The 10,711-nt window shown below is 48.9% G+C and overlaps 1 protein-coding gene across 1 annotated transcript in view; it reads left to right on the plus strand.

Annotated features, from left to right (window-relative positions):
* LOC112407131 (protein Shroom2-like) overlaps positions 1-10,711 on the plus strand; it is a 131,329-nt gene that overhangs the window by 14,563 nt on the left and 106,055 nt on the right. The window contains exon 2 of the mRNA XM_024756307.1: positions 16-90. Coding sequence (XP_024612075.1) covers positions 16-90 — 75 coding nt within the window. The remainder of the gene's footprint in view (positions 1-15; positions 91-10,711) is intronic.

Raw genomic sequence — 10,711 nt, forward strand, 5'->3', positions numbered from 1 at the left:
CTGGTGGGGCTGCAGCTGAGCGGCGGCGCCCCTTGGGGCTTCACCCTGAAGGGCGGCCGCGAGCACGGCGAGCCGCTGGTTATCACGAAGGTACGGAGGGCGCGGGACACGCACGGTGACAGCCGGGAGGTGGCCTGGGGCCGAGGGACTCGTCGAGGGGTAGGAGCGCTGGAGGGGGTGTCCGGTTCGCGCCCCCGGGCCCGGGACGCGCGTCCGCCCGGGTCACCTGCGAGGACGTGGGTAGTAGGACTCGCATAGGTGTGTGGTCCGGGCGCCACCTTGGTCCCTCTGCGTTGTTTCCCGGTCCTGCTGGCTCCCAGCGCCGCGCAGTTTCAATGGCTCCTGTTCCGGGTCCCCTCCCCTCCCCCTCCTGGGAAGGGCCTGGCAGGGTCCCCTGTCACTCCCGGCTTCGCCTGCGCCGGCCTGCACCTGTGGGCCTACCCAGAGGTCGGGGAGGGACATTCCCACGTGCCGGGGGTGGACAGAGACGTCCCCACCTGTGTTTGCCTGTCTAGGTATTTGTTTCTGCACCCCTTGGACCTGCACCCGTTATTGCTAGGAAGCCCAGACTAGCAGCTGCCGCCAGCCGAGCTTCTCGATTCCCAAAAGCCCATCAATATTTATTGACTTTCGCTTCCAGCCCTAGACCCACGGCGCTCTGGATACCTGCAAAAACAAATTGAAACTTTTCATCGTCCTTTATGAAAGTGGGATTTGAGCCCCCAAAATAAGTTCCTAATATGTGTGTGTGTGTGTGTGTGTGTGTGTGTGTGTAGGGGTGACTTTGAATTCTCTTGTCTCGAAACAGAAAACCATCTTGAAACTTACCAGCCGAACCCCTATAAACCTGTAAAAAGCACACAGACAGCAAACCAGTCGTCCTGTTTTCTTCTGGTTAAAAGTGTCTGTTGGTCAGTTTCTCTGGGAAGGTCTGGGCCGCGCCATTCCCGGGGACAAAGTTCCCTTTAAAATGCAAAAATTCTTGGCTTCTAGAAGCGTTTGAAGGTGACTTACTGGTTTTCTCTGCTTTCCTGCTTCACCACAGCAGGAAGAACTAAAGTGACTCCTAACCCACCCCACCGGATTGAATTTGGGAGGCGGTGTGGCTTTGTTGTCTAGATAGTAAATGAGACACTCAACTTCTGATCTTTATTTTCTCTCATTTTTATATTTATAAAACTAGAGACTTTGAGGGGAGACGTGCACTGAATTTATGTGGAACCGGGGAGAGAGGCTGTCGTTGTTGTTACAAGTTTCACCCATGTGCAAACCCATTAATGAATTGGATTCTTTGGAAGAATGTGTGTGGTGGGGTAGCCGTGGAGTGCACACCTCGTGCAGGACAGGCATTTCCTGCATATGCGTGTGTTAAGGCACAGTAGCCCGTGCCTTTTCAATAATAAAAGTTTTACCGGGCATTTCTGATGGTAAAAGTTAAAAAGATATCAGGTAAATTACTCAGACTTTTATCGTCTCTAGAGATTCTTTTAAAAAAGAATACGCGCGGGCTTCCCTGGTGGCGCAGCGGTTGAGAGTCCGCCTGCCGATGCAGGGGACACCGGTTCGTGCCCCGGTCCGGGAGGATCCCACATGCCACGGAGCGGCTGGGCCCGTGAGCCAAGCGATTCAACCTGTCTTCCTTGGACCTGTCTTTACAGCAGATGGAGTAAGTCATAAAACATTATTTAAGATGACATCTTGCTTTTTGGGCTTATGCAGTGTAAGAAAGCTGGACTTAAACTCTAAAATTCAGTTGTTTGACCGGAAGCCGGAGAAGGGGACCTTCTCCTTTCTCTGTACCTCAAGTTCTAAAAAACCCCACGCATTCTTAGTGGTTTCTCTTCTGCTTGTGCAAGAGGACCCTGTTCTAGAAACTGAAGGAGGTGGGCAGTAAAACCCATGGCCACACACCAGGGCCTAATCAGGGCACAGGCGGCAGGCAGTCTGCTCCTGGTTGGGCCCCTGGGTTGGCTGTCACGGTAGTTGCTAAGGTGTGTGGGTAGGTAGGGCTAGGCTGGTGGCCGTGTACACGCCCTGCCTTTCCAGATCGTGCTTCAGGATTTTGCAGAAATAAAACTGTTCATGAGTCTTATCTGAGATGCTCATATGTCCCTCCCTTGAACTGCTGCTTGGTTTTTATAGGTGCTTTACTGTGACTGGAGATACGTGGTTTCTTTGCTTAGGATGGAGGGGATCCAGGACAGTTTGGGACATCTGTGACAAATTTCCATGCACACTTGTGTGCACATGCGCACACGTGTGCTCACACGCGCACACACGTGTGCTCACACATGCTACACACGTGTGCTCACACATGCATGTATATATTCCTTAACCACACATTGTATTGCATGCTATTTGCAGTATTTCACCTGCTTGTCTTTTCTCCTGCATTAAGTCATCACTGATGCATGTTTACAATCCAACAGCTGGTAATTAACTGTCACATTATTAGAGAAGGATAAAGGAAAGCGTGTCCATTATAATCACTTAAAAAATGGAAATAGACTGTTGTGATGGAGACTGGGGAAATTTGTTCCACCTCCAGAATTTAGATTAATCCAAGCTTTGAATCTTCCTTTCCCAGTACCTACTAAAAATCTTTAAGGCTCATTAAATAATAGGCCTTCTAATGGCTTTTTTTTTTTGCATTTAAAAAACCTTGTCGTTACATTGTTACATATTAGAGCCCTGGGATATTGTACAGCTCATTTCTAACAGAATCTGACTTGGAGGAAGCTTGGTCCAGTGTAAGAGGATGCACTGTTCATGATGATGAGTGTCTCAGTTGAAAGCCTCATAGGAGTGTACATCTTAGAACTGGAACTGATGCCAAGAACAAGGCTGGCTCAATCCCTGATCTCCTGATGGAGTTTTTTATTTTACCTATTTATTCATTCATTTATTTTTGGCTGTGTTGGGTGTTCGTTGCTGCCCACGGGCTTTCTCTAGTTGCGGCGGGCGGGGGGGGCTACTCTTCATTGCGGTGCGCGGGCTTCTCATTGCAGTGGCTTCTCTTGTTGCAGAGCACGGGCTCTAGGCGCGTGGGCTTCAGTAGTCGGGGCTCGTGGGCTCAGCAGTTGTGGCTCGCGGACTCTAGAGCGCAGGCTCAGTAGTTGCGGCGCACGGGCTTAGTTGCTCCGCAGCGTGTGGGATCTTCCCGGATGAAGGCTTGAACCCGTGTCCCCTGCATTGCCAGGCGGATTCTTAACCACTGCGCCACCAGGGAAGCCCCTTGATGGAGTTTCATTAGCCCATTTTATAGATGAAACAGCTAAGGCCAAGGAGGGTTCAGTGGTGTGCCCTGAGGTCAGAAACCTGGCAAATCTTGAGAAGGGTCCTCAGGACCAGATCTTGACCCTGCATGTCTCTGCTTTCTCTCCACTTGGTGCCATCTGCTCTTGTCTGGAATCCCTTGCAATGCCACATTCAGTAACTTTGTCACATCCTATGAGGGTTTTTCAACCTTGGCACTACCGATGTTCTGGCCTGGATGTTTCTTTGCTGGGGGCGGGGGCGCTGTCCTATGCATTGTAGGGTGTCCAGCAGCAGCCCTGGCCTTTGCCCTCTGGCACCACCCCCCAAGTGTGACAACCAGAAAAGTCTGCACACGTTGCCAGATGTCTCCCGGGCACAGATCACCCTCGCTAGAGTAACTGTACATCACTTTTGCTTTGAAAGGATTTTAGCTTTGAACGCGTGAACTTAATTGTTCTTTCTGAAGATACTCAGAGGCCCCTGGCATAGTCAGCTTTGGCGGGGAAGGCTGTTTTCTTCCTAAGCGCTCGCTGGCCCTGGTAATAGGCTTTATTTACATAGTAAAACTCAAACAAATACTTGCTTCACCTGCATTTTTGTATCTGGAAAAAGGAAATGGAAGCAGGAACTCCGGAGTGCTGTGTTTCATGGGCATTCAGCGGGGCTGCTCGGTGAGGACTGCCTTTTCTCTGGGTCGGGTTTGAAGTTAAAGGGATACTGACTTCCCGGGAGTGGCATTCCTGGAATTCAAAGTGCACACTTGAAGTCCCCCAGCAAGGTGGCAACCAGATTTGTGACCATTCGTTACGTTGACACTGACTTGTAGCTTGATGTATTACCAGGGCTGGAAGAGACACAGAACCCCAGTTTTTCATACTGCTGTCGGAGAGGAGCAGAAATAATGTCCGTGCCTTAAGAAACTCCAAAGACTTTGACTTGTTAGTGTTTCCGAGACTGTGCTTTGATGCGGGACCTCTCAGGACCTGTGTAAGTAGGTGCAATGTTGTACGTGGTCCTGCTGTCTGCGTGGCACCTTCTTTCCCCATCAGCTCAGCAAGTGTAAAAGTTCCGTGGGGGTGGCTAGGGCCTGCTTTCTAATGTGTCACTGGAGGGGCTAGAACTCCAGAAGGGCCCTTGGGGATTCGTTAGGAAACCTTAAGTGGGCCAGCTGGGTGTCAGCAGGCCCCCTTCGGCCTCAGGAATGTTTGTGAACCGGGGAAGGAATGAAGCCCCTGGCCCTCCTTTTCACCGTTTCTTAGCCCTCCCCGCCCCTTCCTGCCAAGAATGCGAGAGAGCCTTAGCTAGGAGCTCCAAAGAGGACAGTAATTTGGGCCTGGCCTGGTCCCACGGGCGGCTCCTTTGGGAACCCGTTGATTTTCAGGTTGCCTTTGGGGACCAGAGCCGTCCTGGGGGGTGGTGCGGGGGAGCTGGGGCTTGGGGTGCCCAGCCTGACGCACCCTCTCGGGAGCCTTTGGACCGTGCGGCGTTCGCTGGATGCCAGGCCGTGTCCTTAAACGTCCTTCTTGGTCTGCACGCTGAAGGCGGGGTGGAGGGGAAGCAGGGCACGTTTCTGGGAGGGGTTGGACCACACACCCAGGTGGCATATATGTCCTGTGTCAGCCGTTAGAGCTCCTAGAGCTCCTGATGGAGGAGGCTTGGGGCAGAGACTAGCTGTCGGTTGGGGGTGGGAGGTCCCTTCCGCGGTGGTCTGAAAGGGGCTCCGTTTCATGGGCTGTGCTGAGTCACGGTCGTTGGTGAGCTGGCAGCCCTGGTCAGGACAAGTTGTTGTCTGGATGTCCTTATATTTGCCCCCAAGAGCCAAGTTCTTTATCAGTTACCACTGAAAGCTGTGAAAAAGGGTGGGGGTGTGTGTGTGTGTTGAACGCAGCTGTGTATTGGGAACCGATGGATCTCAGCCTCTCTGGGTTTTGCTCGATGTCGGTGTCGAAGCACAATCCCACGTCAGCACCCGTCTAAGGAGCGCTGCCGCTTTCCCAGGGCTCCATAGAAATAAATGGTGGGTGGGTGAGGGCTGGGCGCCCCTCCTCGGCAGACCCAGGTGCTGTGGGCACTGTTACGGCCAAGGCAACGCCTGGGCCCTGTAAGATCCCAGCCTCTTGGAGGCCAGCTGCAGTTTGCTGTTTGTTCAGAGAAGTGTAATGCCAGAGACTCATTTGTATTTAAAAATTAATAGTGCGGTTAAAAAAAAAAAAAAGAGTGAGTTTTCTTTCCTGTGCTGAAACCCCTTTCCAGTTGGTGGAAAGACAAGACCTGTCTTGCTAGCTGGCATGCAGATATATCTTTATTCCCCTGTCCCAGCCTGTGCCTAGCTGGGTCCTGTTTGTTAGTTCTTACCCCTGGTCCTCCTGAGGTGTTTTGGGTGCAGGGGTGGGAAGTCTGGCAGAGAGACCCAAGTCCCATCCCGAGCTCTGGTGCTGGAGCTTTGAGGTGCAGTTGGGTGAGGGGTTCTTCCTCTCGTAGAAACTAATTCAGCAGGACTCACATCTATAAATCCAGAAGCTTCCACAGTGTGAAAAGCTATAAACGTAAGCTGTCCCTCACACTTCTGCATCGTGATGGATTTTGCCCTTCCTGGTTCAGTTATGAGTGCTTCGTAACATGTCCTAACATTCATCTTTTGAAAAGAAGAAAACAAGTTTGCCCGAGAGCTAAATGTAGAAGAGAATGAGAACGGAAGGCTCATAAAAATAGCCGTTTTCGCCTTGTCCTAACTATCTGGGATTTCTTAATTCACCGTTCCATTTCTCGGCCAAAGAAACTGGGCTCCCGGCTTGCAAAGGGCTGGCTTTTCTACTTGGAAGGCATTTTGGAGCTGTCCTCTTGCCGAAGTTGCTTTGTGTCAGCATGCAAATGAACCTGGATTTGAGGATTTCTTCGGGGCTCTGGGGAGCTTTTCTTCTTGTACACTGGACGCAGTGTAAACAGTCAACGAGATAATTTAAGGACTTAAAGGCTGAACAGACTTTTTATTCAGTCTTGCTTCTTTTCCTTTTCACGCACTGCAGTCAGGCATGGGGCCATCCTTTGATGAGAAATTATGCAAGCCGCACTCTTCCAAGCTGCAATTTCCACCCACACGAAGGGTTTTGAAAGCCCTCAGGGTTGCATATTGCTCTTTTGGTCTTTTTAAAACCTTGCCAGTGCTCAACAGAGGGAGGGTGTATTCTGGAAGAATTGTTTTCCTGTTACCTTGCTGGATTCGATATTTGCGTGGCCCTGTGGTAGGTGGAGCCTGTTTCCCTGACCAGTGCGAATGTTAAGGCCTCTCTTTGGGGGAACATATCTTAGTGGAAGGACGACGGTAGGATATGGTTAAAAAATAAGTGGACTAACTTTATTTTAGGTTCGAACAAATAAGGTTGTTCTGAAAAGCCAGGGGATTCTGAATTGCAATGCAGAGGTGACTTTTTTTTTTTAACCTGGGCTGTCTTTCTGAAATCTCCTGGGTATGAAGTTGGAGGTAACGTCTGCCGCCTCTGTGGGATGGGTCTGGAAGAACAGTGCTTTACGTGGCCTGGAAAGGGTTGGGATTGTCTTTCTTTGGGCCAAAGGTGACTACGACTTTCAGATCAAAGGCAAATTGTGAAGGTCAACAAGAACCCAGGCAGGGTAGATTGTGTGGGCTCTAAAGGCAACATTTTACTTATTCAAGGGAGGAAAGACACAAAATGTTAGTGTATCTTTTTTTTTTTTTTTTTAGTGTATCTTTTTGAGATTTGTTCTTATTTTTATCAAAGTGGCTCTTGCAGGCTTGGAATAATCAAATAGTTCTGCAGGGCTTGTTATCATACCAGCAGTTCCCCACTGTCATTTCCTCTTCCCTAGAGAAGCTATTGAAACTTTTTAGCTGATTTCTTTGGGCGTTTGCCTATATTCTATACGGCTGCTACTTTCATTGTTCCGTTTTGGGATAACTGTTGACTTCCCACTATGGGAGCTTGGGATGTAGTCTTTTATTCCACACCAGCTACCCAGACACGTACCTTGGGCCCCCGTACTCCAGTGTAACTACATCATAATTTTGGTTAGAAGAGGGTTCTTTCAACCTTAGCATCACTGACGTTTGGGGCCAGATAGTTCTTTGTCGTGGGGGGCCGTCCTGTGCCCTGTGGGAGCAGCATCCCTGGCCTCCACCCCCGAGAAGCCAGTACAGATTCCTCTGTCTCCCGTAGCTGAGATGGTCAGAAACGTCCCCAGACGTTGCCAGATGTCCACTGGGGGACAAAAATCGCCCCCTTTGAACTGGGAGTTTGGGATGAGCAGATGTAAACTATGATATGTAGGATGGATAAACAACAGGGTCCTACTGTAGAGCACAGGGAACTGTATTCAGTATCAAGCAATAATGGAAAAGAATATTTAAAAAAAAGAATGTCTGTGGCAAGCAATAATGGAAAAGAATATTTGAAAAAAAGAATGTCTCTGTGTAGAACTGGGTCACTTTGCTGTACGGCAGAGACTGGCGCACATTGTAAATCAACTCTACTTCAATAAAAAAAATAAAATTGAAAAAAAACAAAACCCTGTGCGCTGAGAAGACCATGGTTCGGGGGAGAGTCGTGTGCCACGGTGTTCATTGCGGCGCTCTTTGCAGGGGCCAGGACCTGGGGGCATCCTGGCTGTCCATCGACAGATTAATGGGTGGGGAAGATGGCTGGTGGGGGGCGGCCGCGTGGCACGGGGAGATCAGCTCCGTGCTTTGTGACCACCTGGAGGGGTGGGATAGGGAGGGTGGGAGGGAGGGAGACAAAGGAGGGAGGAGACGTGGGGATGTATGTATGCGGGTGGCTGATTTGCTTTGTCGTACAGCAGGGGCCGACACACCATTGTGGAGCAATTGTACTCCAATGAGGGTGTTAGAAAAGAAAAACGAATACGAATACAAAAAAAAAAAAAATGCTAAAGCATCCTGCTAATATGTAGAAAAAGTTATTTAAAGACACACTTTATTTTTAAAATTCGTTTTTCATCTCATAATTGACAGAATAAAATGTTATAGCATTTGCAAAAAAGTAAAAAAAGTGCCCCCTTTGAGAACCACTTGGTTAGCGGTACTCGGTGTGTGTGTTGTTTTGAATGCCAGTGCCAACACTTGCTGAGCCTGGGGGTGCACTCTCTGATTATTTCTCCTGCACAAGTTTTCATAACCACCAAATGTAAGGATGCGCTTTGTTTCTTTGCCTAATTTTCGATGTGCATATCGTTGATTCATCCGCCGCACCTTCCCCAGTTGCAAAAAATCTTTTACTATATTCAGACACACAGTGGGTCGTCTTTTGAGACCTTCTCTATCTGAGAATGCCATTATTTTACCTTGACAGTAAATGGACTGTTGGGCGTGCAAGTCTGAGTTGGAGACGGTTTTCCCTGGGCACTTTCTTTGCAGGTGGTGTTCTAACCTCTACAGGTGTACAGTATTGTTGGGGAGAAGACAGAGCTTTCTGTTTCTTTGCTTTTTTAAATTTAATTAATTTATTGTTATTTTTGGCTGCGTTGGGTCTTCGTTGCTGCACGTGGGCTTTCTCTGGTTGCGGCCAGCGGGGGCTACTCTTCGTTTTGGTGCGCGGGCTTTTCATTAAGGTGGCTTATCTTGCTGCGGAGCACGGGCTCTAGGCGCGCGGCCTTCAGTAGCTGTGGCACGCGGGCTCAGTAGTTGTGGCTCGCGGGCTGTAGAGCGCAGGCTCAGTAGTTGTGGCGCATGGACTTAGTCGCTCTGCGGCATGTGGGATCTTCCCGGACCAGGGCTGGAACCCGTGTCCCCTGCGTTGGCAGACGGATTCTTAACCACTGCACCACCAAGAAGGTCCCAGAGCTTTCTGTTTCTTAGTCCTTTGGGCTAACTCTAATTTTTTCTGTCGTATTTTTCTTTTCTCTGTATTTTTGTTCTTCTCTGGAGATTTTGTACAGTCTTATCTTCCAACCCTTCCATTGAGTTTTAAATGTGTGCTTTTGGGTTTTTTTAATTTCCAGAGTTGTTTGTTTTTTGTTTGTCTGTTTGCTTTGTTAGTGTTGTTCTCGAATGTTCCTTTTTGATACCATACTGATCTTGTTTCGTGGTCCTTCTTTCATATCTTTGAGAATATTAACTGGTTTTACAAAATGTCTTCTTGCTGTGTAGATTCCGTTTCTGAGCTCCGCTGCTTCGTGTGTGTTTGTTTGCCTTCTGTTGGGGGCTCAGTTCGTCCTTGCCGTCTGCAGGTATGTAAGAGTGGGTGACCACAATGCTTTTTGGAGGCTGGTGCACATGGGTGAATGACCTAGCCAGGCTGCTTCTCTGGGGACTCCTTTAAGGCCATAGCTTCGCTTGTTTCTTTTGCGCTGGTCACATCCCTTCAGGTAGTAATGTTTTCCTCTACTGGACGTAAGTTTCTGGTGTAGGGCAGATTTGAACGTTGGTGCGAGGTTTGCCAGTTTGGTGGAGGCCTGCTTTGCTTGGCGACGTGAGAGTGGTCATCTCTGCCTCCTGCTGTGGCCACAGTGGTTCCAGTTTGGAGAGAACGTCTTGCATATATAGCTGAATCGTGCACTCTGTCCTTAACCTTTTCTCACCCTTAATCCTTCAGGCTGTCAAGCTAGAATCATTCCCATTTCACTATATTGACACAGGGGTGAAATGAGTCAGTATGGAAAGCTAGCTCTAGTAGATTTTTTTTTTTTTTTTTTACATTTAAAAATTTTTATTTATTTATTTTTGGCTGCATTGGGTCTTTGTTGCTGTGTGCGGGCTTTCTCTAGTTGCGAAGAGCAGGGGCTACTCTTCATTGCGGTGCACGGGCTTCTCATCACGGGGGCTTCTCTTGTCGCGGAGCACAGGCTCTAGGCACGTGGGCTTAAGTAGTTGTGGCTCGTGGGCTCAGTAGTTGTGGCTTACGGCCTCTAGAGCGCAGGCTCAGTAGTTGTGGCGCACGGGCTTAGTTGCTCTGCGGCATGCGGGATCTTCCCGGACCAGGGCTTGAACCCGTGTCCCCTGCATTGGCAGGTGGATTCTTAACCACTGTGCCACCAGGGAAGCCCTAGTTCTAGTAGATTTAAATACCATCTCTCCTCCCCTTTCCCCCCTTTCCCCTACTTCATCCTGCTTCACTAAGAATTTGGAAAACTATAAAAAGTAATGTGAAAAAAATTTCTTAAAAAAGTAATGTTAATGTATGAAATTGCCAATTTATTATGGAAAGACTTTAAGCTGGATTTTGTATGGCAACATTTTAATGTGTCTCCTAGAGATTTTGGTACTTATTCTGACTGTTTAGCATTGGATTTGTAGAAAAGCATTTAATTCAAATACACATCTTATGCCAAGCACCAGTACATTAGTTGTGCTATTTACAGCCCACTGGAAGTGATTATTTCCTCCTTTCCACCAAAAACTGGCTTTTGAAAAATATATTTATTGGGGCTTCCCTGGTGGCGCAGTGGTTGAGAGTCCGCCTGC

The sequence above is a fragment of the Neophocaena asiaeorientalis genome, unplaced genomic scaffold, assembly GCF_003031525.2.
Source record: "Neophocaena asiaeorientalis asiaeorientalis breed wild unplaced genomic scaffold, Neophocaena_asiaeorientalis_V1.1 scaffold69, whole genome shotgun sequence".
In the NCBI taxonomy this organism is placed as follows: Eukaryota; Metazoa; Chordata; class Mammalia; order Artiodactyla; family Phocoenidae; genus Neophocaena; species Neophocaena asiaeorientalis.